The 21,996-nt window shown below is 45.3% G+C and overlaps 1 protein-coding gene across 1 annotated transcript in view; it reads right to left on the bottom strand.

The window, feature by feature from the left end:
- EIF5B (eukaryotic translation initiation factor 5B) overlaps positions 1-21,996 on the bottom strand; it is a 346,296-nt gene that overhangs the window by 197,575 nt on the left and 126,725 nt on the right. The window contains exon 8 of the mRNA XM_029604785.1: positions 19,484-19,579. Coding sequence (XP_029460645.1) covers positions 19,484-19,579 — 96 coding nt within the window. The remainder of the gene's footprint in view (positions 1-19,483; positions 19,580-21,996) is intronic.

Genomic DNA, 21,996 nt, shown 5'->3' with positions numbered 1-21,996 from the left:
GGGGCCCCCCATGGGAATTTCATTTTTCCCTCTCTTCGGTGTTTTTTTTCCCCGGGAGCACCGATTTTCGGCTTAGCGCGCGCTAACGTGGCAGAGCTAGCGCGCGCTAACCCAAAAATGAATATTTTCCGAAATTTCAGGAAAAATTCAATCTTTTTTTGGTTCTCCACAACCATTCCGAATTAGGCAATTTCGTTAAAATTGCCTAATTCGGGGAAAACGATTGCACATCCCTACTGTTCAGCATCCTCCTTCACCCAAATTAACAGCTGACTGTAGAAGTTCTTTGAGATCCAATCTAGTGACGGTTCTATTATGGCTACCTCCATCATATAAGGGAACCATACATGTCTTGATCAATAGGAGGCAATGAACATCATTGAACTCTTGCCTCTTAAGTTTTTTAAATGCTTTGTTAATTAGGGGCTAGGCAAACAAAATGTCTGCTTTCTAACAAAGAACACCACTTCTGCAGTATTTATTTTACAAATGTATAATCCACTCTCTTCAATTCTAGGAGGATAACAAATTAAACATTCAAAAAAGCAAATATAAAAAGGCAATTAAAACAAATTATACATAAAATACCATAATGCCTGTGTTTTAATTAAATTCATTAAATGCCTGTTCAAATAAGTATGTTTTGAATAACTTTTGGAGTCCGAGGACAGTAGATTCAGCCTTCAGCGTTTCAGGCAGAGCATTCCCTCAAAGGGGGTCCAACTACTTCAAACAGCCTTTCCCTAGATTTAGAAAGATGAATAGGATCTGCAACAGGTTCCAAAAAAAGGACCGCAAAACTCGCACCAGCTGCACAGCATTAAGGTACTTGGGTACCACCCCATTAATGGCCTTAAATATGAGTATAAGTATCTTAAATGTTACTCTCTAGCAACCAGTGAAGCTTGTATAAGACAGGAGAAATCTCAGCACTCACTGTGGAATAAATAAGGAAGCCCGTTATACAGAGCATTCAATCAAGAGACAAAGTCACCAAAGCTTACAAGACTGACTATGTTAGACTTAGATAGAAAGAGTTTTAAATGATGAAGCATGCAAAGCTTATAAAATCAGGTCTTAACTACCTTGGTGAAAAGACAAAAAAAAAAGTGTCCAAAAAAAAAAAAAAAATCCTAAATCATGAACTTGATGAGAAATTGGGATTTTTAGACCATCAAAAATAAGATCTGATGGAATATCAAGTGCAAGAATCCTGGCCAGAAAAAGAATTTGTGGGGGGTTTTTGGGTTGGTTTTTTTTTTTTTTTTTTACATTTAGTACTAACTTCACAGATCGCACGAGCAGGAAAGGCCAAGGGCCACCGGCAGAACTTTACCACCCAACGGCTGAAGAACGAGAGAACACGGGCCTCCTGCTATCTTCGGGCCGTACAGAGGGAGCGGAAGTTGTGCGCATGCATGCCCATACCCAGAGAGGCCCGACTTCCAGGTACGGGTATGTGTGCGCACCACCTGCGCACAGCTTCCGCTCCCTCTCCACCCCCTCCAAGCAGGAAAACTGGTAGGCTCTCCAGCCGGAAGATAGGAGGCCCCCAGGGCTGTGGTGGAGCCCATCCTGCCATGGTCTAAAGACAGCACAGGAGGCCCGCAGAACCGTGGTGGAGCTCATCCCACCATGGCCCGATGATAACAAGAGACCGTGTGTGAGCTTGTATGTATATGTGAATGAGTGAGAGTGTGTGTGTGTATATGACTGTGTAAGCTTGTGTGTATATTTGTGTGCCTGTGAGCCTGAGTATCATATATAGGCTCTCACAGGCATGCCACACACACTGTGTATCTGTGAGGGTGAGGGAGAAGTAGCCTGTGTATCGGGCAGATACAGTAAAAAACGCGGGCCACTCTCCTGTGCGCGCGATTCAGTAAATAAATTTATTTAAATTAGGCCCAGCGGTAAAAAGAGGTGCTAGGAACACTAGCGCGTCCCTAGCGCCTCTTTTCAGACAGGAGCGGCGGCTGTCAGCGGGTTTGACAACCAACGCTCAATTTTGCCGGCGTCGGTTCGCGAGCCCGCTGACAGCCACTTACTGAATAAGGGGTAAAGCTAGCGTGTCGAAAACGCGCGTCCAAATGCTGGCTAACACTGCACTCCATCAGAGCGCACTGTACTGTATTGGCCCGTATGTTAGAGAATGAATGCGTTATTGCTCATGTGTGAGAGAGAAGATAAAATGTGTGCAGCCCTACCTCCTCAAATCCAGGACAATCTCAGGATGATTGGAAATCAGATCCCAGGTATGGAGAGCAGATTTTTAAATCCTTAGTTTTAATTATTGGGTATATTTTGAGGATTCTGCTCTTTTGAAATATCTATTTTTGTTGGGGGGGGGGACATTTTTTAATTGGATTTTTTATTCATCAGATTTTATAAAAAAATTTTAGTGTGTGAAATTTTCAATATTCTATTCATTAACTGGTTTGAAATATTATTTTTATGAATATGATTTTACTATTATGATTAATGTTTTCTATTTCTTGAATGTATTTAACGAGTTTTATATACCGACATTCGGAATCGTCAAAATAACGCCATCATAACAGTTTACAAAATATAAGGTTAGAGGGATAAGGGGGGGGTTAAACAAGAGTTTCAAGGTACAAATTGTTATTAAGCAAAGGGGATAACATGTGTAAGGTTATAGTTCAGTTTTATGTTTCACTTCTTATTTATAAAACATAGATGTGATGAATTTCATTTATTCTTGAGGGTGGATTAGAGGGCAATGTAGTTGTGTTGTTCATTGGATGAGTTGGTATGCTTTGTTGAACAACCACATTTTTAGATCCTTTTTGAAGATTTTTAGGTTTTCTTGAGTTCTGAGCTCAGTTCCAAAGTTTTGGGCTACCAAGGGAGATTGCTTTTTTTGGGTTGAGGTGAGTTGATTTGAGTGTGCTGGTGGTGTTTTTAAGGAGTCCCTTATTCGCTGATTTAAGGTTTCTGCTTGGGGTATGCAGTTGTATGTAGTGGCTTAGCCAATTTTCTTGTTTTTCATATATAATTTTATGTAAGATGGATAGGACTTTCTATTCAATCCTGTATCTTATTGGTAGCCAGTGAAGTGAAATAAGTGTTGGGGTGATGTGGTCATGCTTTTTTGATCCTGTGAAGATTCTTGCAGCTGAGTTCTGCAGGATCTGGAGTGGGCGAATGGTGTTTAGAGGTAAGTTGAGAAGAAGAGAGTTGCAGTAGTTTATGTTGGAGAAAATTAGTAATTGAAAGACTGATCTGAAGTCATTGTTGGAAAGAAAAGGTTTTAGATGACGGAGTGCAAGTAGTTTATGGTAACAGTCTTTGATTTTTTTGTAGATATATGGCTTTTGAAAGAAAGTTCTCTGTCAATAATTACTCCGAGGTTGCGGGCATGGCTGATTGGAGATATGATCGTATTTTGGTTCATGAGGTTGAGCGGTGGTATTTGAGGAGAGTTGTTCTTTCTGTCTAATAATATTAATTCAGTCTTGTCGAAGTTGAGGATGAGTTTTAAGTTGGCTAGTATTTCCTTTATACTGTTTAGGTAATTGGCTGTTAATTTGTAAGTTTCTTCTAGTTATTTTTTTATTGTGATTAATATTTGAATATCATCAGCATAGATGAAGTGGGTCAGATTCAGATTTGAAAGGAAGTGGCATAATGGGAGCAGATAGATGTTAAAGAGCGTCGCTGATAGAACGGATCCTTGGGGAACTCCAGTGTTTAGGTTGATTTTCTTTGAGAGAGAATCATTAAGTAGCATTTGGTAGGATCTTTGTGACAGGTACGAGGAGAACCATTGAAGGGTTGTTTTGTTAGCTCCGATTTCAGATAGATGGTTAATCAAGATAGAGTGGTTTATGTATCAAAGGCTGCTGATAGGTCGAGCAGGATTAGAAAGTAACTTTGGCCTTTCAAAACCTTTGAGTACGAAGTCGTTCATTGCAAGTAGTAGGGTTTCAGTATTCAGTTGCTTTCTGAATCCAAATTGAGCGGGTAGGAGGATGTTGTTTTCATCTAGATGGTCAGTGAGCCGAGTGTGGACAACTTTCTCAATGATTTTGGCAATTAATGGGAGATTTGATAATGGTCGGTTTTCTGGATCTAGATTCTTTTTTAGTATGGGTTTGATGATTGCCGATTTTAGGCATTCTGAGTAGTTTCCTTCCATGAGGGAAAGGTTTACAATTTTAGTTAATGTCTTGATTATTTGAGGTTCGAGATTTTTTATTGTTGTAATGGGTATGGCGTCAATAGGGTGTTTAGCTGGGTTCATTTTTTTAATGATCATTTGGATTTCTAAGGAAGATGCTGTTTCAAAGTTGGACCAGGTTTTTGTTTGAATGTTCAGTAATTTCTGGTCTTGTGAGTCATTTTTTAGGTTGTTCTTTATGAGGATTTTGATTTTTTCATTAAAGAAGTCTGCGAAGTCATTGCTATTGACCTTTGGTGTTGAAAATTATTGATCGTCGTAAGGTGATTTTGTTAGGCTTTTTACTATGTTGAAGAGCATCTTAGGGTTTTGTTGGTATTTGGTTATTTTTTTGGTGTAGAAGTCTTTTTTTTGTTTTATGGATGAGGTTTTTGTATTCTGCTAGTTGTGTTTTGTATGCGTTTAGTAGTGTGGTTGTTTAGTTTTTTTCTCCATAATTTCTCTATTTTTCTGAGTTTCCGTTTGGCTGCTCTGATGTTTTTGTTGTACCAGAGATTCTAATTTTTTGGTTCTTTTATAATTTTCGATATTATGGGATTTATCTTATCTGCTATTGTTTTCGTTATGGTGATCCAGGAAGATGTTCCGTTTTCTGTGTTTGATAGTTCTATATTTGTTAGTTCAGTTTGAAGATTTGCTTGAAGAGTTTCAATGCAGAAAGGTGGACGATAAGAGAAGGATTTGGTTGTGTTTTTTCTTGTGGTGCGTTTATATGTTTTTTATATGTATTTAATGTTTTATGAAGAATGGTAATTTTTCTATTTTTCCATTGTTGCTCTGCATATAGAGACTGGCTTGTTGTGGGTTCCAGTTCAGTTCTTCTAAGCATGTTTGTTTATACTTTCTCATCTCTTTATTCTGTATTTGCTCAGGGTCTCTGTGTTCTGCATAAGTGACAGAGGTGAGATATTTTGCTAGCATGTAATTTCTGTGTAGGGATCTATAGCAGCCTGTTTCCTAATAAGAGCTTTTATTGGTGTTCTAGGGCCTGCTATAACATATGCAGTATTGCCTTTTCATAGATAAGGTTGTTAGGGTTGTTTTGGTATGGGAGGTTTACTATAATGTAATGGTAATTCTGTGTGTTCATGGCTTTTTGAGGGCCAAGTTCACATCCAATACGTATTACAAAAAGTCTAATTCCATAAGAGCTCCATGTATCTTTATTTTGCAGAGTTTTCTGGTTGGCACCACAGGAGACCTGGGGGAATTCTGTGCAGAATTGGCAGCAAAGATGAAGGCTCTGGCTTGTGGCAAGCGGAGCGCACGCCGTTCACGGCAAAAATGAAGGCCCCAGAATGCCGTGAGCAGAGCACACACCAAACCTTGTGGCACTAAACTTAACACTGCTTTCTCTTCATGGTAGGTTCTACAGGGTGGCCCATGGAAAAGTAGCCTGCCTGCGTGGCACTTGTATTGGAGGCAGGCTACTTTTCCACGGGCCACCCTGTATTTACCATTACACTCTGTCTCCTAAAAGTCAACCAATTTGTAATCCACACCACCACCTTGACACTCACACTGAAGCTTCTCATTTTATACATAAGTCTCCTGTGTGGGACCATATCAAAAGCTTTGCTGAAATATAAGTAGATCACATCGATAGTTCTCTCTCAATCCAATTCTCTAGTCAGCCAATCAACAAAACCAATCATTTATCTAACAGGACCTTCCCCTGGTGAATTCATGCTGCCTCTGGTCCAGCAACCACCAGATTGTAGATAGTTCCCTATCCTTTCCTTCAGTAGAGTTGCCATTAATTTTCCCACCTCAAGGTGTGGCTAACCAGTGTCGAGTTTCCAGTCTCTTCTCTACCACTTGTGAAGCAGAACCACCACCGCTCTTCTTCAATCCTGTTGCACCATGCATGTTTCCAGGGATCTATTGAACAGATCCTTCAGTGGACCCATCAGCACATCTCTAGGCTCTCTCAGTATCCTGGGATGTATCTCATCCGGCCCCATGGCCTTTTCACTTTGTTTGTCTAGCTCCTCCCATACATTCTCTTCTGTAAATGGAATTTAGTCTTCTCCATGGCCATCTACAGTCTTATTAACAAGCAACAGTCCTTCTCCAGGGTCTTCTTTAGTGAATACCAAAATTAAGTATTTGTTTAATATTTCTGCCATTTCTAGGTCACTCTACACATTGATCCTCATCACCTTTCAATTTCACTATACCACTTCCGACTCCCTTCTTTTACTGATATATCTGAAAAATGTTTTATCTCCATGCTTTACCTCTTTGGCCATCCTTTCTTCCGCTTGACCTTTTGCTTACTTATTTCTTTCTTCATCTCCCTCAGTTTTGACAGATACTCTTCCCTGTGTTCTTTTTTTTGGGATCCTTTATACTTCTTGAACGCTATTCTTTTTGCCTTTATTTTTTCAATTACCTCCTTAAAGAACCAGATCGGTTTCTTTGTCCTCTTACTCTTGTTTACTTTTCTAAATATAGATTTGTTGCCTATGCAATAGCTCCTTTTAACTTGACCCACTGTTGTTCCACTAGACAAATGTTACATCAGGACAAGAAGTGCAGAGTCCTGCATCTAGGGATCTCAAAAAGAGGAACACAGGGAAGAATATCTGGTGAAACTGAGGGTGACAAAAAGTAATCAAGAACACAAAAAGTCAAATTGCCAAAGAGGTAAAGCGAGATGACAAAACTTTTCAGACATATCAGAGAAGAGAAAGGTCCAAAGAGGTATAGTGAAATTGAAAGGTGACAAAGATCAATGTGTGGAGAAAGACGAAGAAATGGCGGAAATATTAAACAAATACTTCAGTTCGGTGTTCACTAAAGAAGATCCTTGAGAAGGACAGTCACTAGTTAACAAGGCTGTGGATAAGGGTGGAGTAGACGAAACTCCATTTACAGAAGAGAATGCATGGGAAGAGCTAGGAAAACTGAAAGTGGACAAAGCCATGGGGCCTGATTAGGTTCATCCCAGGATACTGAGGGAGCTCGGAGATGTGCTGGCAGGTCCGCTACATGACCTGTTTAATAGATCCCTGGAAACGGAAATGGTGCCGAGTGATTGGAGAAGAGCTGTAGTGGCCCCGCTTCACAAGAGTGGGAGCAAAGAGGAGGCTGGAAACTACAGGCCAATTAGTCTCACCTCTGCTGAATGAAAGGATAGTGAACTGTCTACAATCCAGTGGGTTGCTCGATCCAAGGCAGCATGGATTCACCAGGAGAAGGTCCTGTCAGATGAATCTGATTGATTTTTTTGATTGGGTGACTAGAGAATTGGATCAGAGAAGAGTGCTTGATGTGATTTACTTGGATTTTAAAGCTTTTGATATGGTCCCCCACACAGAAGACTCATGAATAAAATGAGAAGCTTGGAAGTGAGCGCCAAGGTGATGGCTTGGATTACAAACTGGTTGATGGAGAGAAGATAGTGTGTGATGGTAAATGGAACCTACTCTGAAGAGAAAACGGTGTTAAGTGGAGTGCCACAGAGATCAGTGTTGGGACCAGTTCTGTTCAATATCTTTGTGAGCAACATTGAGGAAGGGATAGAAGGTAACATTTGTTTATTTGCAGAAGATATTAAGAGCTGCAACAGAATGGACAAGCTGGAAGGAGTAGAAAGAATGAGATGTGAGTTAAGGAAGCTTGAATGGTGGTCAAAGATATGGCAGCTGGGATTCAATGCCAAGAAGTGCAAAGTCTGGGGTGTGGAAATCCAAAAGAGCAGTATGTCATGGGGGGTGAAGGGCTATTGTGCACGGAGAAAGAGAGGATCTTAGGGTGATAGTGTCTAGCAATCTGAAGATGGCGAAGCAATGTGACAAGTTGATAGCAAAATTCAGAAGAATGCTGGGCTGCATTGAGAGAGGAACAACAAGTAAGAAAAAGGAGGTGATAACCCCCTTGTGCAGGTCCTTGTTGAGGTCTCACCTGGAGTACTGTGTTTAGTTCTGGAGATCGTATCTCAAAAGGGACAGAGACAGGATGGAGACGGTCCAGAGAAGAGACTAAAATGGAGGGTGGTCTCCATTAAATGACTTAAGAGGAGAGGTTGAAGGACCTAAATATGTATACCCTGGAGGAGAGGAGGTACAAGAGAGACATGATACAGACCTTCAGATAGCTGAAAGGTTTTAATGATGCACAATCAACGAAAAATCTTTTCCGTTGGAAAGAAATCAGTAGATAGAGGGGATCAAGACTCAGAATAAATGTCAGAAACATTTCTTCACGGAGAGGGTGAATGCCTGGAATGCCCTTCTGGAGTTGGTGGCGAAGACAAAATGAAGAAATTACTTACCTGATAATTTTGTTTTTCTTAGTGTAGACAGATGAACTCAGGGCCAATGAGTTATGTGCTCCCCTGCTAGCAGATGGAGACTGAGTCAGGTTTCAAAGCTGATGTCACCTTAGATATACCCTTGCAATGACCTCAGCCATTCAGTATTCTCTTCAAAAGCCATTGTGGACATACTATTGAAAAACTTGAATTAAGTTTGGATACAAATTAATGTAGAGATTACTTACCTGATAATCTCGTTTTCCTTAGTGTATGCAGATGGACTCATTACAAATGGGGTATAGTGTGCTCGTGCTAGCAGTTGGAGATGGATCTGACGTCAGCACGGGTACATATACCCCCGCAGGAAGTGCAGCAACTCAGTAATCTTCCTTGCAAAAGCTTTTATGGATATATGTGTGACTGACCGATCGATTCAATGAACATGATAACCCGGACCGATTGATAGTAGCTGGAGACCACCAGTGTTCTCAACCGGAAGGCGTCGACACCCGGCAGGGTGGATGCCCTATATAAGAAAACATGGCTTACCGTGACCCGGTGAATCCCTATGTATACCAGCAGCTGGGCGGGATGCTGAGTCCATCTGCATACACTAAGGAAAACGAGATTATCAGGTAAGTAATCTCTACATTTCCTAGCGTGTAGCAGATGGACTCATTACAAATGGGATGTACAAAAGCTATTCCCGGACTGGGTGGGAGGCTGCCCGAGGTCCGTTAAGGATCGCCCTCGCGAATGCTGTGTCCTCCCTAGCCTGGATGTCCAGACGGTAGAATCTGGAGAAGGTATGGAGGGAGGACCACGTTGCCGCCTTACATATCTCTGCAGGCGACAGCATCCTAGTTTCTGCCCAGGCCGCCTGGGCCCTGGTAGAGCGAACCTTGACCCATAGAGGTGGTGGTTTTCCCGCTTCTACGTAGGCCGCCTTGATAACTTCCTTGATCCAGCGAGCAATAGTCGCCGTGAGGCCGCTTCTCCTTGCTTCTTCCCACTGTGAAGGACGAACAGGTGGTCCGTCTTTCGTACTGCTTCCGACATTTCCAGGTATCTGGACAGCAACCTGCCGATGTCGAGATGGCGCAGTCTTCGACCTTCTGACTTCTTCAAACCTTCCGTGGTTGGCAAGGATATGGTTTGGTTGAGGTGGAAGTGTGAGACTACTTTGGGTAAGAAGGAGGGAACTGTGCGAAGTTGGATAGCCCCTGGAGTGATTCTGAAAAACGGATCGCGGCAGGACAGCGCTTGTAGCTCGGAGATGCGGCGTGCTGAGCATACGGCCAGCAAGAACACCATCTCCAAGGTTAACAAACGGAGGGACAGGCCTCGGAGGGGTCTGAAGGCGGGTCCCGCTAGGAATTCCAAGACTAGATTGAGGTTCCACAGGGGCACTGGCCACTTCAGTGGCAGGCGAATGTGTTTGACTCCTTTCAGGAAACGTGAAACGTCTGGGTGTGTGGCAATGCTATTGCCGTCACTCCTGGGGCCGTAGCAGGATAGCGCTGCCACCTGAACCTTGATTGAATTGAGTGACAGACCCTTCTGAAGTCCATCTTGCAGGAAATCCAGAATGATGGGGATTTTAGCGGCATGTGGATTGGTGCTGCGAGTTTCGCACCAGGCTTCAAATACTCTCCAGATCCTTATATAAGTTAGTGATGTGGAGAACTTGCGTGCTCGGAGGAGTGCGTCTATTACCGACCCCGTGTATCCCCTTTTCTTCAGTCGAGCCCTCTCAATGGCCAGACTGTAAGAGAGAAATGAGCTGGATCCTCGTGGAGAATGGGATCTTGTCGCAGCAAGTCCCTGTGAGGGGGCAGGGGTAGAAGATCCCCTGCCAGTAGTCTTCTCATGTCTGCGTACCAGAGTCTTCTTGGCCAGTCCGGGGCCACCAGAAGAACTAGGCCTCTGTGCCACTGAATCTTGTGTATAATGGCGCCCAGCAGGGGCCATGGGGGAAAGGCATATAGCAGGATCCCCTGAGGCCATGGCTGTACCAGGGCGTCGATCCCGTGGGATAGAGGATCTCGCCTGCGACTGAAGTATCTGGGGTAGTTGAGCGTTGGACCTGTCCACTAGTAGGTCCATGCCCGGAGTCTCCCACTGATCCACAATCATCTGGAAGGCCATGGATGACAGCTGCCATTCCCCCGAGTTTAGGCTTTCTCTGCTGAGGAAGTCTGCCGTGGTGTTGTCCTTCCCAGCGATGTGGACGGCGGAGATGTCCTGGAGATTTGCTTCCGCCCAAGCCATCAGGGGGGCTATTTCTAAGGATACCTGTCGACTTCTGGTTCCGCCCTGTCGGTTGATGTATGCCACCGTGGTGGCATTGTCCGACATCACTGACTGCTCTGCTTCGAAGTCTGTGGGAAAATCGCAGGCAGGCTAACCTGACTGCCCGTGCCTCTAGTCGGTTGATGTTCCACCCTGACTCTTCTCTGTTTCACCGCCCTTGGGCGGTGAGCTCTTCGCAGTGTGCTCCCCAGCCACTCAGGCTGGCATCTGTAGTGAGTAGGGTCCAGGTTGGGGAGGACATTTTTGACCCCCGGCTCGTGTGGCCGGGCTGCAGCCACCACCGTAACTGATTCCGTACTCTGGCCGGTAGAGGTAGATGCACGGTGTAGTTCTGTAATCGTGGGCTCCACCGAGATAGGAGGGCGCGTTGTAACGGTCTCATATGAGCCCATGCCCATGGTACCACTTCCAGAGTGGACGCCATTAGGCCAAGGACCTGTAGGTAATCCCAAGCTGTGGGCCGGGTGGTGCTCAGCAGAGTCTGTAAACAATTCCGGAGTTTTGATCTCCTCTTGGAGGTCAGGCTGACTTTGTCTCCCTGGGTGTCGAATCGGACTCCTAGGTATTCCAGCGACTGCGAAGGCTGTAGGGAACTCTTCTTTGTGTTGACTACCCATCCTAGGCTTTCCAGAAGAGATATAACTCTGTTGGTTGCCCGGTGGCTCTCCTCCGGCGACTTTGCCCTGATCAGCCAATCATCTAGGTAGGGATGGACGAGAATTCATTCCTTCCTGAGTGACGCCGCCACCACTACTATTACCTTGGTAAAGGTCCGCGGTGCGGTGGCTAACCCGAAGAGTAAAGCCCGGAACTGAAAGTGTTGTTTCAGGACTTTGAAGCATAAGTAGCGCTGGTGATCCCGATGGATTGGGATATGCAAGTAAGCCTCTGACAGATCCAGGGATGTGAGATACTCCCCTGGCTGTATTGCACTTCGGACTGACTGCAGAGTTTCCATGCGAAATCCTGGGACCCGTAAGTGCCGGTTGACTGACTTGAGGTCCAGGACGGGTCTGAAGGTGCCCCCCTTCTTGGGTACGATGAAATAAATGGAGTAATGCCCAGAATTTATCTCCCATGCAGGCACTGGGATTATGGCTTTTAGGGATAGGAGCCTCCACAAGGTAGCTTCCAGTGCTGCCCTCTTGAGGGGTGGACAAGGAGATTCCACAAACTTGTCCGGAGGGAGACGAAGGAAGTCCAGGTAATACCCTTCTCGGATGATGGCGAGGACCCACTGGTCCAAAGTAATCTCGACCCATCTGCGGTAGAATAGGGTTAGCCTGCCCCCTCTGGCTTCTTCCCCCAGATGGGTCGGCTGATTCTCATTGTGGGGTGCGGCCGGGACCTGAACCCAAGCCGGTTCCCCTCTTGTTGTGCCTGGTCCGAAGGACTGGTTCTTGGTCTGAGAACGAGGTGCTTGGTAGCTAGTCCTGTAGGGGTTGAAGAGTTGAGAGCTTCTACCTCTGGATGGCCTAGGAAAAGGGTGCTGGTTCCTCCTTGACTTGTCTTCTGGTAGACGGGGTAATGGAGAGGCGCCCCATTTGTTAGCCAGTTTCTTGAGGTCGCTGCCGAACAGGAGGGATCCCTTAAAGGGCATTCTTGTAAGGCGCGTCTTGGAGGAGGAATCGGCCGACCAATTTCGTAGCCAGAGCTGTGTCCTGGCTGCCACTGAGGATGACACTCCCTTGGCTGCCGTACGGATTAGGTCGGAGGCAGCGTCAGTGAGGAACGAGAGAGCCGATTCCATTTCTTCTCCCGGGGTGTTGTTCCTGGCTTGTGATAAACAGGAACGCGTCACCACGGTGCAGCAGGTCGCAATTCGTAGGGACATGGCTGCCACCTCAAAGGCTTGTTTCAGAATGGCGTCTAGGCGCCGGTCATGTGCATCCTTGAGGGCCGCCCCTCCCTCCACTAGAATGGTGGTGTGCTTCACAATTGCGCAAACTATGGCGTCTACCTTGGGGCATGCCAGCAGCTCTTTGGTTGCCGGGTCCAGGGGGTACATGCTAGACAAGGCCCAACCCCTTTGAATGAGGCCTCCGGCGCATTCCACTCCAGATCGATTAGCTGCTGTGCTGCTTGTAGGAGGGGAAAATGGTGAGCCGTTTGACGAAGGCCCTCTAGCAGGGGGTTCATTCTAGGTTCCCCTGGGGTGCCTTGGCCCGGGATAGCCAGCTCCGACAGGCATTGAGAGACCAGGTCTGGGAGATCCTCCTTAAGAAAGAAGCGTCTCATGGTTCGATACGGCTCTATCCCCAAGGGAAGTTCTCCCTGCTCGGGGAGCTCGCCTTCTTCCTCAGAGCAATCTGAATCCCCATAAGTGGGGCTTCCGGGTGGCTATGCCTAGGTCTTGAGAGTCCAGGGGCAGGGTCATCCGGTACGTATGGGTCCGTTTGGGGATCAGACTGCATCTTGACAAAGGCGTGAATCCCCTTGAATAATTACACCCAGGAGAGCGAAGCAGGTTCTAGCCTTAGGGGCATCAGGCCTCTAGGGTTCCCCGGCTGCTCACCTCGGCCTGCTAGGTTCGGGGTGTTCCCTGAGGAACTGGCCATTAATCTGGGCTGGGACCAGCCCTGGCCTGGAACTCCCAGGGCCTCCTCACATTGGGCACATAGGGAGTCTGCTTCCTCGCTCTGTGTGGCTCTGAGGTGGCATGCTGAGCAGAGGCCTAGAGCTCTTATGCCTGATTCTGGAGGTGCCGGCTCTGTGGACGCATGGGCTCTCATACGCTCCATCGCGTCTGTTATCTCTATGCGCCGGTGCGCTCCCAGCCGAAAGCATGCGCCTTGTAATATGCGTGAAAGATGTGTGCCCATCAACGTGCGCCCAAATAATATAATATGTGCCCAATTACTTTCGGGCGCCTAACATACGCGCCCGTTGCCTGTGCACTTAGTCTGATCTGAACGCTAGATCGAGGCGGCGAACCAGGGCAGATGGCGACGGTGAGCAGGCAGGCAAAATGGCGGGCTTCCATGTAGGCAGACCCCGCTAATCCTCGCTCTTTGGAGACCAGCAAAGTAAAGATGTACGCCTTACCTGATCTTCGGCGCTTCCCGGCTGCGACCCGGGCGGTCTCCAGCTGCGGGGGGAGAGGGTGATTACCGTCACCGCTGCGCTCGAGGAAGTGCACCCGCTGCCTCTAAGCCGCGCCCGAACTCGTCTCGCTCAGGGGCCAAGTCCTCACCGCGAACGGATCGGGACAGAGGCTGCCTCTATGCCGTGCCAGAGCCCTTCTCACTCGGGGCTAGGTCCCCGCCGCGATTCGGCCACCGGACCGAGGCTCTTATCTCCAAGGGACCAGGGAAATCACCTCGGGAAACTCAACTGGGGGAGGGACCAGAGGGTATCACCGCAGGAGTGCGGGGCTCGTCTTCAGGTAGGATTCTTCTATGAATTTGGAAAAACGCTCAGCGAGCGTGAGGTAGCTCCAAACTGCTTTGGAGACGGAAATTACTGAGCTTCTGCACTTCCTGCAGGGGTATATGTACTACGTGTTGACGTCAGATCCGTCTCCAATGCTAGCACGAGCACACTATACCCATTTGTTCTGAGTCCATCTGCTACACGCTAGGAAATCTGAGATTGGTATCCTAGAAGTGACTGACGTCGATGGAGGCATCGAAGAAGTGACAGGCATCGATAATGGTTGTATTATCGGTAGTATAGATGATATAGTACCGAGAGATGGCATCTGCGGTCCCGCTGGCATCTGCGGTCCTGCCAGCATCGACGACGTCGGCAGTCCCGCCGGCATCAGTGTGTCCACCGGCATCGGCGATGGCGCCGGAAGTTGCTTTTGTAATGCGTCTAATACTAATTTTTGGACAAGTGATGTGAAATCCGGTGTAGTCGTCATCGGTGAAGGCGATGTTGACGTCGAGGGTAACGAAGGTACAGAGGTTGGAGTTTTGACGACTTTAGGCCATTTCGCCAACGGTTCCATCGATGGTCGACGGTGCCTGTGCTTATGTTTTTGTTTAGATTCTGACACTGACCTGATCGACGCAGAGGACGGTGTCGGTGAAGTCGCATCCCCAGAACCCTCGACATGTTTCTTCTTAAGTAGGAATTTTTTAGTTACCTCTGTAGGTGAAGACTTGGTCGAAGTCAATGGCGATGGTAATAGTTGTAGTTGAAAAACTTGAGCCATCTTCTCCCGTCTGAGTTTTCGACCCTTTGGGGTCATTTATTGGCACTGAGAGCATGAAGAAATGTCATGTTTCTCTCCTAGGCAGATCACACATTGGGAATGCGGACCTGTAACGGACATGGTCCGGTTACAAGAGCATTTCTTGAACCCGGAGACCATGTTGAAAAAACCGACAGCCGTCGATGAGAAGTCTGAGAAACATTTACCAAATTAACGAGAAGTCTGAGAAATGTGTTTGTCACCGTCCGGTTTCAAACAGGAATGAGACCCGATGTGGGAAAAAACTTTGAAGTTTTAATTAACTTTTTTAGTGAAATTTGTGAGGAGACTCACGGGGCTCCGACAACCGCGGTGCTAATGGGCATGCGGAAAAATGAAGACTGGAGTGAGACCCATGTGGCAGGGAATATCATGGCATGCCGGGCATGCTCAGTAGCCTCAGGCAGCCAGTCAAAAGTTTATAGAAACTTTGACAGAAGTTTCCCCGCGTTCGGGCTCCGGTGACGTCACCCATTTGTGAGGACTAGCATCCTGCTTGTCCTGGGATAATGCTGTTTTTTAAAAATAAAGTTAAAAAAAAATGGTGTTCTGGATTGACTAAGGACTTATATTTCCAAATTCTGGCTTCGCACATGGTACCAACCGTTCAAATTTAGTGTAAACAAGTGCAAAGTGATACACATAAGGAAAAATAATCCTAACTATATGTACACAGTTAGGTGTTCACCACTGAGGAAAAGAATCTGAGTCATTGAACAATATATTGAAATCCTCAGCTCGCTGTGCAGCAGTAGCCAAAAAAGGCAAATAGAATTTTAGAAATTATTCAGAAAGGAAAAAGAGAATCCCATAATGCCTCTGTGCAATTGCATCTTCAGTATGGTGTTCAGTTCTGGTTGCCCATATCGAAAAGATATAGCAGAACTAGAAAAAGTACAGACGATCAACAAAAATGATAAAGAGGGGATCTGAGAGTTCTCTTATGAAAAAAAGGCTAAACAGGTTAGGGTTCTTCAATTTGGAGAAGAGACAACTGACAGGTTTATAAATGTGTGTGGTGTGGAACAAGTTAATAGGAACAATTACTTACATTTTAAATAGTACTAGGTCTAGGGGACATTCCTGAAACTAATTAGCAGATTTAAAACATTTGAAAGTAGTTTTCAGTCAGTTCATAGTTAAGCTATGCAGTTTATTGCCAGAGAATCTGATCAAAACTAATATTGCTAAGTTCAAAACAAGCTTTGGACATTTCTGGAGGACAGGTCCATTAACAATTATTAGCTGGATAGTAGGGATGTGTTGTCATTTTAGAACATCATATGATCTATAGGCTTCAGATAAGAAAAACAAAAGCTCCAGCTTAGATCAATTGGGTGCCAAGGACCCCCAGTTGTACTCTCCAAGCTGGTTGCCATCAACTGGCAATGTAACATTTACAAAAGTACCACCACACAAAGAAACAGTGCTGAGCTAGGAGGCAAAAAAAGTGGATTCTCTCGGTCCACTCAAAGAAACCCCACAAGACACATGCTTGGCCCAGGACCACCAGACTTGGGGGGCGGGGGGGGGGGGCAAAGAGCCCAGACTTTCTTGAACCAGAGGCCACCAGACCCATGTAGCTAGCCCATTTGGAACCGAATTTATGGCTCTCCAAAGAGATCCACCCCACTTCCAAAGAAGCCAAGGGTATAACCAGCTGAAAGTATACACCTTGACCCTCATTCCAGTCTGGGCAGAATAAGTGGATTCTCTCAGTCCACTCAGGGAAGCTCCATGGAGTACTTGCTTGGTCTAAGGACACTAGATTTGGTTGGCAGAAACCAAGGCTCTCCCACAATAGGGGCTGCCAGCCCCATGCTGCTGGCCTACTGGGAATTGGACTTATGTCCTGCCAAAGAGGTCCAACCCACTTCCGAGAAGCGAAGGAGCTAACCAGCTAAAAGTGTCAACTGACCCTCAATTCCTGCCTGGGCAGAAAATGTGGAGTTCCTGGTTGCAGAGGTAATTGGGTGGGTAAAGGCCATCAGATTTGCTGGGCAGCAAACTCTAGCTCTCTCAGACCTTATTCAGAACATTTTTTAAACACATCATGAGAAAGATGGCCGGAGATATTGGATGGAAGACTGAATGAAGTCAGAGTTGATTCTCTTACACAACTTGCAGTTCCAAGAGCCTGGTATAAATTTCTGTATTTGCCCCTGGAGATTATAGTCCCAATTTCTCAGTACTACTCGGCAGGAAGATTTGCAAAGATTACTGGCAGCATTTTGGAAGAGCTCATTGGGAGCAATCAGAAAATTTAATCCAGGCAGAATGAGCTATGTCTGGGCATGAAGGAGTGGAATTTCCTGGTATGGCCTGAGTTCATGGAAGTCCATGGCATGTCCCTCCAGAGTCAAAGCTCATCCTGTTGGGTCACCACTGCTGGACATGAAGAAGTGCTTTTCCCGGTATATGGAACTTCTTAGGAGCAGAAGCACAGTACATTTCTCTGGTCTAGGGTCACACTGTTGGGACACTACTGCCGGCCATGTAGGGATGCTGATCCTGGTGCATAGAGCTCCTTTGGAACAAAATCCATGCACAATACCCCAGTCTGAGCCACCGCTGTTGGGACACCCTCTGCTGATCATGTATGAGTGCTTTTCTTAGTACACAGAGCTTCTTCAGGTCTAGCAGCAGAGCACATTACCCAGGACCACAGACAGAAATGGAGCACAGTACCCTGGACATGGGTACAGATGTAAGGTCATCTCTGCCGGCCATGGAAGGGCACTCTTCTCGGTACATGGAATTTATTCAGTACCGAAGTAGTGCACAATACCCCAGTATGGGACACTACTATTACAACACTCCTGCCAGCCATGGTGTAAGCGCTCTTCACGGTGCATGGAGCTTCTTTGGAACAGAAGCAATGTACCTTACCCTAGTCTGACCTCCTGCTGTTGGGACACCCATGCCAGTCATGGAAGGGTGCTCTTCTTGATGCACAAGCTTATTCAGGACAGAAATGGTGCACAGTATCTTGGACTGCAGACACAAAATATGGTAAACCCAGCTGGCGATGAAGGGGCACTGTTCTCAGTAAACAGTTTCTTCGGGACAGAAGCAGAGCACATTACCTTGGACCAGGGAACAGATGTAGGGACTCCTCTGCCATCCATAAAGAGGTGTTCTTCTCAGTACATGGAGCTTCTTTGGGACAGAAACAGTGAGCACAATACCCCAGACAAGGGACACAATTAGGGACACATCCATGCCAGTCATGGAGGGGTACTCTTCCTGGTGCACAGAGCTTCACTGGGATTGAAGTAGTGCACAATACCCTAGTCTGCGATGCCACTGTCAGGACACTCCCTGCAGGCATTGGTAGGACATGCCTTCCAATGCAGAGAGCTTCTCCAGGACAGAAGCAGTGCTTTTTAGCAAGGTCTGAGCCCCCACTGTTTGGACACACCTGACAGTGATGGAAAGACACTCTTCCCAGTGCATGGACAGAAAAACACATTAACCCAAACTGGGATGCTGCTGTTGGGACACCCTGCTGGCCATGGAGGGGAAATTTTCCTTGTGCACAGAGCTTCTCTGGGACAGTAGTGGTGCACAATACCTCAGATCAGAGACACTATGTAGGGGCACTCCTGCCAGTCATGGGGGGTGCTTTTCCTAGTGCACAGAGATTCTTTGGGACCAAAGCAGTACACAATACCCTCTTATGGCACACTGGTGCCAGGATGGAGGGGCATTCTTTCCAGTGCATGGAGCTTCCTGGTACAGAAGCGGTGTTCCTTAGACCAATCTAAATCCCCACTGTTAGGACACCCCAGCCAGCCACGGAGGGATGTTCTTTATTTCCACATATTTATATGCCGCTTACACACAGCTCTAGGTGGCCTACAGTTAAAACATTCATAAAATAGCAAAACATAACATTCCATATAAAACAACAAAACTAAAAACATAAAAAACAAATAAAAATTATCAAAGAGCACCTGACCAATCAACTACAATCACTTCTAAGGCCATGTTGGGACATCACTGCCAGCCATGTAGGGGTGCTGTTCCTGGTGCATACAGCTTCTTCAGAACAAAAGCCATGCAAAATACCCCTTTAGAGGAGACTGAAGTCAAGAAAATAGTTGGCAATTTCACAGTCTCCTCTATTCATCATGTTTCAGATCACCAACTGGAACCCACTTTAAAAGCAATGAACAGATAATCCATTTGTGACAAAGAGAACAGTAATGGGGAGAAAACCCACTAGTCTTTTCTCAGTAGCTAATTATCATAAGAACTGAATTTATTTCAAAATAAAATTGTTGAAAATATTACTCAGTAGTTTTTCACTTTTTAGGTTACTTTCTGAAGGAAAAGGCGGCTTATGGGATTGATGAGCAAACATCTGGAAAGTAGGCTTCTTTAGTTCTGGGTCAACCATCTTGTATTATATTAGTGTTATCCTCCAGCTTGTGGAAAATTTGAATTAGAAGGCAGTGAACTCAGTTTTTAAGTTAAATTGAACCAATAACTCAGAAATACTAACCTGTCTGTTCCACTGAAATAGTTATCTCTTCTTTTTCTATTATAGGTGATTCAGGAATGTCTTCTGTTGTAAAGTTCTCTTCCATGAGTTCTGATGCTAAAGAGAGAAATAGAGTTAAATCTCCTGTTAAATGAAAACATGTACTATGCAGGAATTAATTATTTATCAATAATGAAGATACCTTGCTCACTACTTAAATTTGCAGATGACAAGTCCTACTGGGTACTGAAACTTAGAGGGACTAATAACTGAACAGCAGTGCATATTAAAACCCTAACTACACACACACACACACAAAATAATCATCTTCCTAGAACTACTTCAGCACAGGACTCTACGCAGTTTATACAGAAAAGGCACATTGTAACCATATTTCCTCAGATATACAAATTCATCAACTTCATCTGATGTTTTATCATGTATGTGAAATGTATACTGGATGGAAGACCTATCATCCACACATAACTGAACTGAAGAAAGGAAACAGCAGACAAAGGACAAAAGGCTTGAGGAAGCCAGGCCATTAACACAGAACAGTGTTTCCCGACCCTGTCCTGGAGGCACACCTAGCCATTCAGGTTTTCTGAATATCCTCATTGGAGGATATTGGAGACCCAGGGTATGCAAATCTCTCATATGCATATTCATTGTGGCAATCCTGAAAACCCGACTGTTTAGGTACACCTCCAGGAGAGAGTTGGAAACACTGGCACAGAAATAAATGGGACTGACAGAGAAAGAAAGGCATGGTCAATATTAAGGTAGTTGGGGACCTTGAAGAACAAGCAGCAACATGGAAAGACAAGCCTAAGTTCTAGGAGACAATACTGGTGGCAAGACAGCATAGGAGGACAAAAATGAAAGGATAAAGAGAAACTCAGGATAAATGTGGTAGGAGACAGGAAGTTAGGGGAGAAAGTCTGTTACTTCACTTTCAACGCATAGCTCTCTGCTTCAACAGCAGGGGAGAAAGTCTGTTACTTCACTTTCAAAGCATAGCTCTCTGCTTCAATGGCAGGAGAGAAAGTCTGTTACTTCACTTTCAAAGCATAGCTCTCTGCTTCAATGGCAGGAGAGAAAGTCTGTTACGTCACCTTCAATGCATAGCCAACATAGCTCTCTGCTTCAACGGCAGGGGCAATGTAGAAAAGAGTATCTATATATATATATAGACAACAACCAACAAGGACTAAATTACATAGTCGAGTAAACAAAAGCATGAGTGTAGCTTGCTTATTGAGGCGGTTACTACCCCTAACTTCAATTAGATGCAGTTCCAACACTGCTCTCTACATAATGGTGGGGTGGAAGGGAAATAAAACTAAAAGGTACTAAGAGCCAAGCGTAACAAGTAAGAGGGGGAAAAAAAGTGTATAGCTTGCTGGGCAGACTGGATGGGCCATTTGGTCTTCTTCTGCCGTCATTTCTATGTTTCTATGTTTCTTACTTGTAACAGGTGTTCTCTGGGTACACTATGACAAACCAGCCAAATAAGTGGACAATGTCATTGTCCATTTTTCTCAGAGATCAGAAAAACCTAGAAGTCTTTATGAGCATGTGCAGGCATTCCTACACAGCTACCGCCATGCAAGTCTCCTCAGTCCATTTCCAAATTAAATTTCAGTTCAGTGGGGGGGAGGGTGGAATTGCGAGGCTGGTTTGTCTTATTGTCCAATACCATAGAGAAAGCAATTTAGCTTTCTCCATGGACTAGCAGGACAAATTCAGCCACAAAAGTGGGGATTTCCAAGCAGAGAAATGAAATATTTGACTTTTTGCTAGGAGGAATTGCAACCCAGTAAAAAAAAAATAATAATAATAATGGAAGGAGGGAGAGTTAAAACCATTAGTTAAGTAAGTTTCTTAGAAATGCTTGCCCGAAACTACTATTCTTGCAAGAGACTTCTTCAAGGCAGCAGTGATTGTTTAAAGTGTGTTTGAGGACCAAGCAGCCACTTTGCATATATCCTGAATTCAGGCAAAGCAAAGATCAGCTACAGAAGTTGTCGTCATCCATACCTGAGATTTACTTTGGCAGGAAGCTATATTCCTGCTTTGGTAGGGAAATAGGAGATATAGTCAGAGCACGTAGATAAAGTGTTTTCCTAGTGGTTAGCTCTCTTTAGCCAGATTATAGGAAACAAACAGTTGAGAAGATTTCCTGAAAGCTTTGTTCTTTCCAAATAAAACAAAACTCTTCTACAACCTACGGTGTGAAGTCACTATTTGGCTTTGCTGGAATAAGGATTTAGAAAAAACTTTGGAAGCATAGTAGACTGATTTAGATGAAACCGAGAAACAACTTTTGGTAAAAACTCAGGGTGAGTTCTCAACACAACTGTTTAAAAATCTGTGAATAGGAGGCAAAGATTTCTAAAGCTTGAAGCTTTCTCACTATCAGGCCGATACAGTATGGTGTGCTCGGCTGACTGCACCGTTTACCTTTCGTCGAAAATGCGCAGCCAACCCCCCAAAAACTAATAGTGCTCATCAATGCAAATGTATGTTGATGA

Source organism: Rhinatrema bivittatum, chromosome 5 (genome assembly GCF_901001135.1).
Source record: "Rhinatrema bivittatum chromosome 5, aRhiBiv1.1, whole genome shotgun sequence".
Lineage (NCBI taxonomy): Eukaryota > Metazoa > Chordata > Amphibia > Gymnophiona > Rhinatrematidae > Rhinatrema > Rhinatrema bivittatum.
Note: the sequence above shows the minus strand (reverse complement) of the source record. Positions and strands in the feature narration are given on the sequence as shown.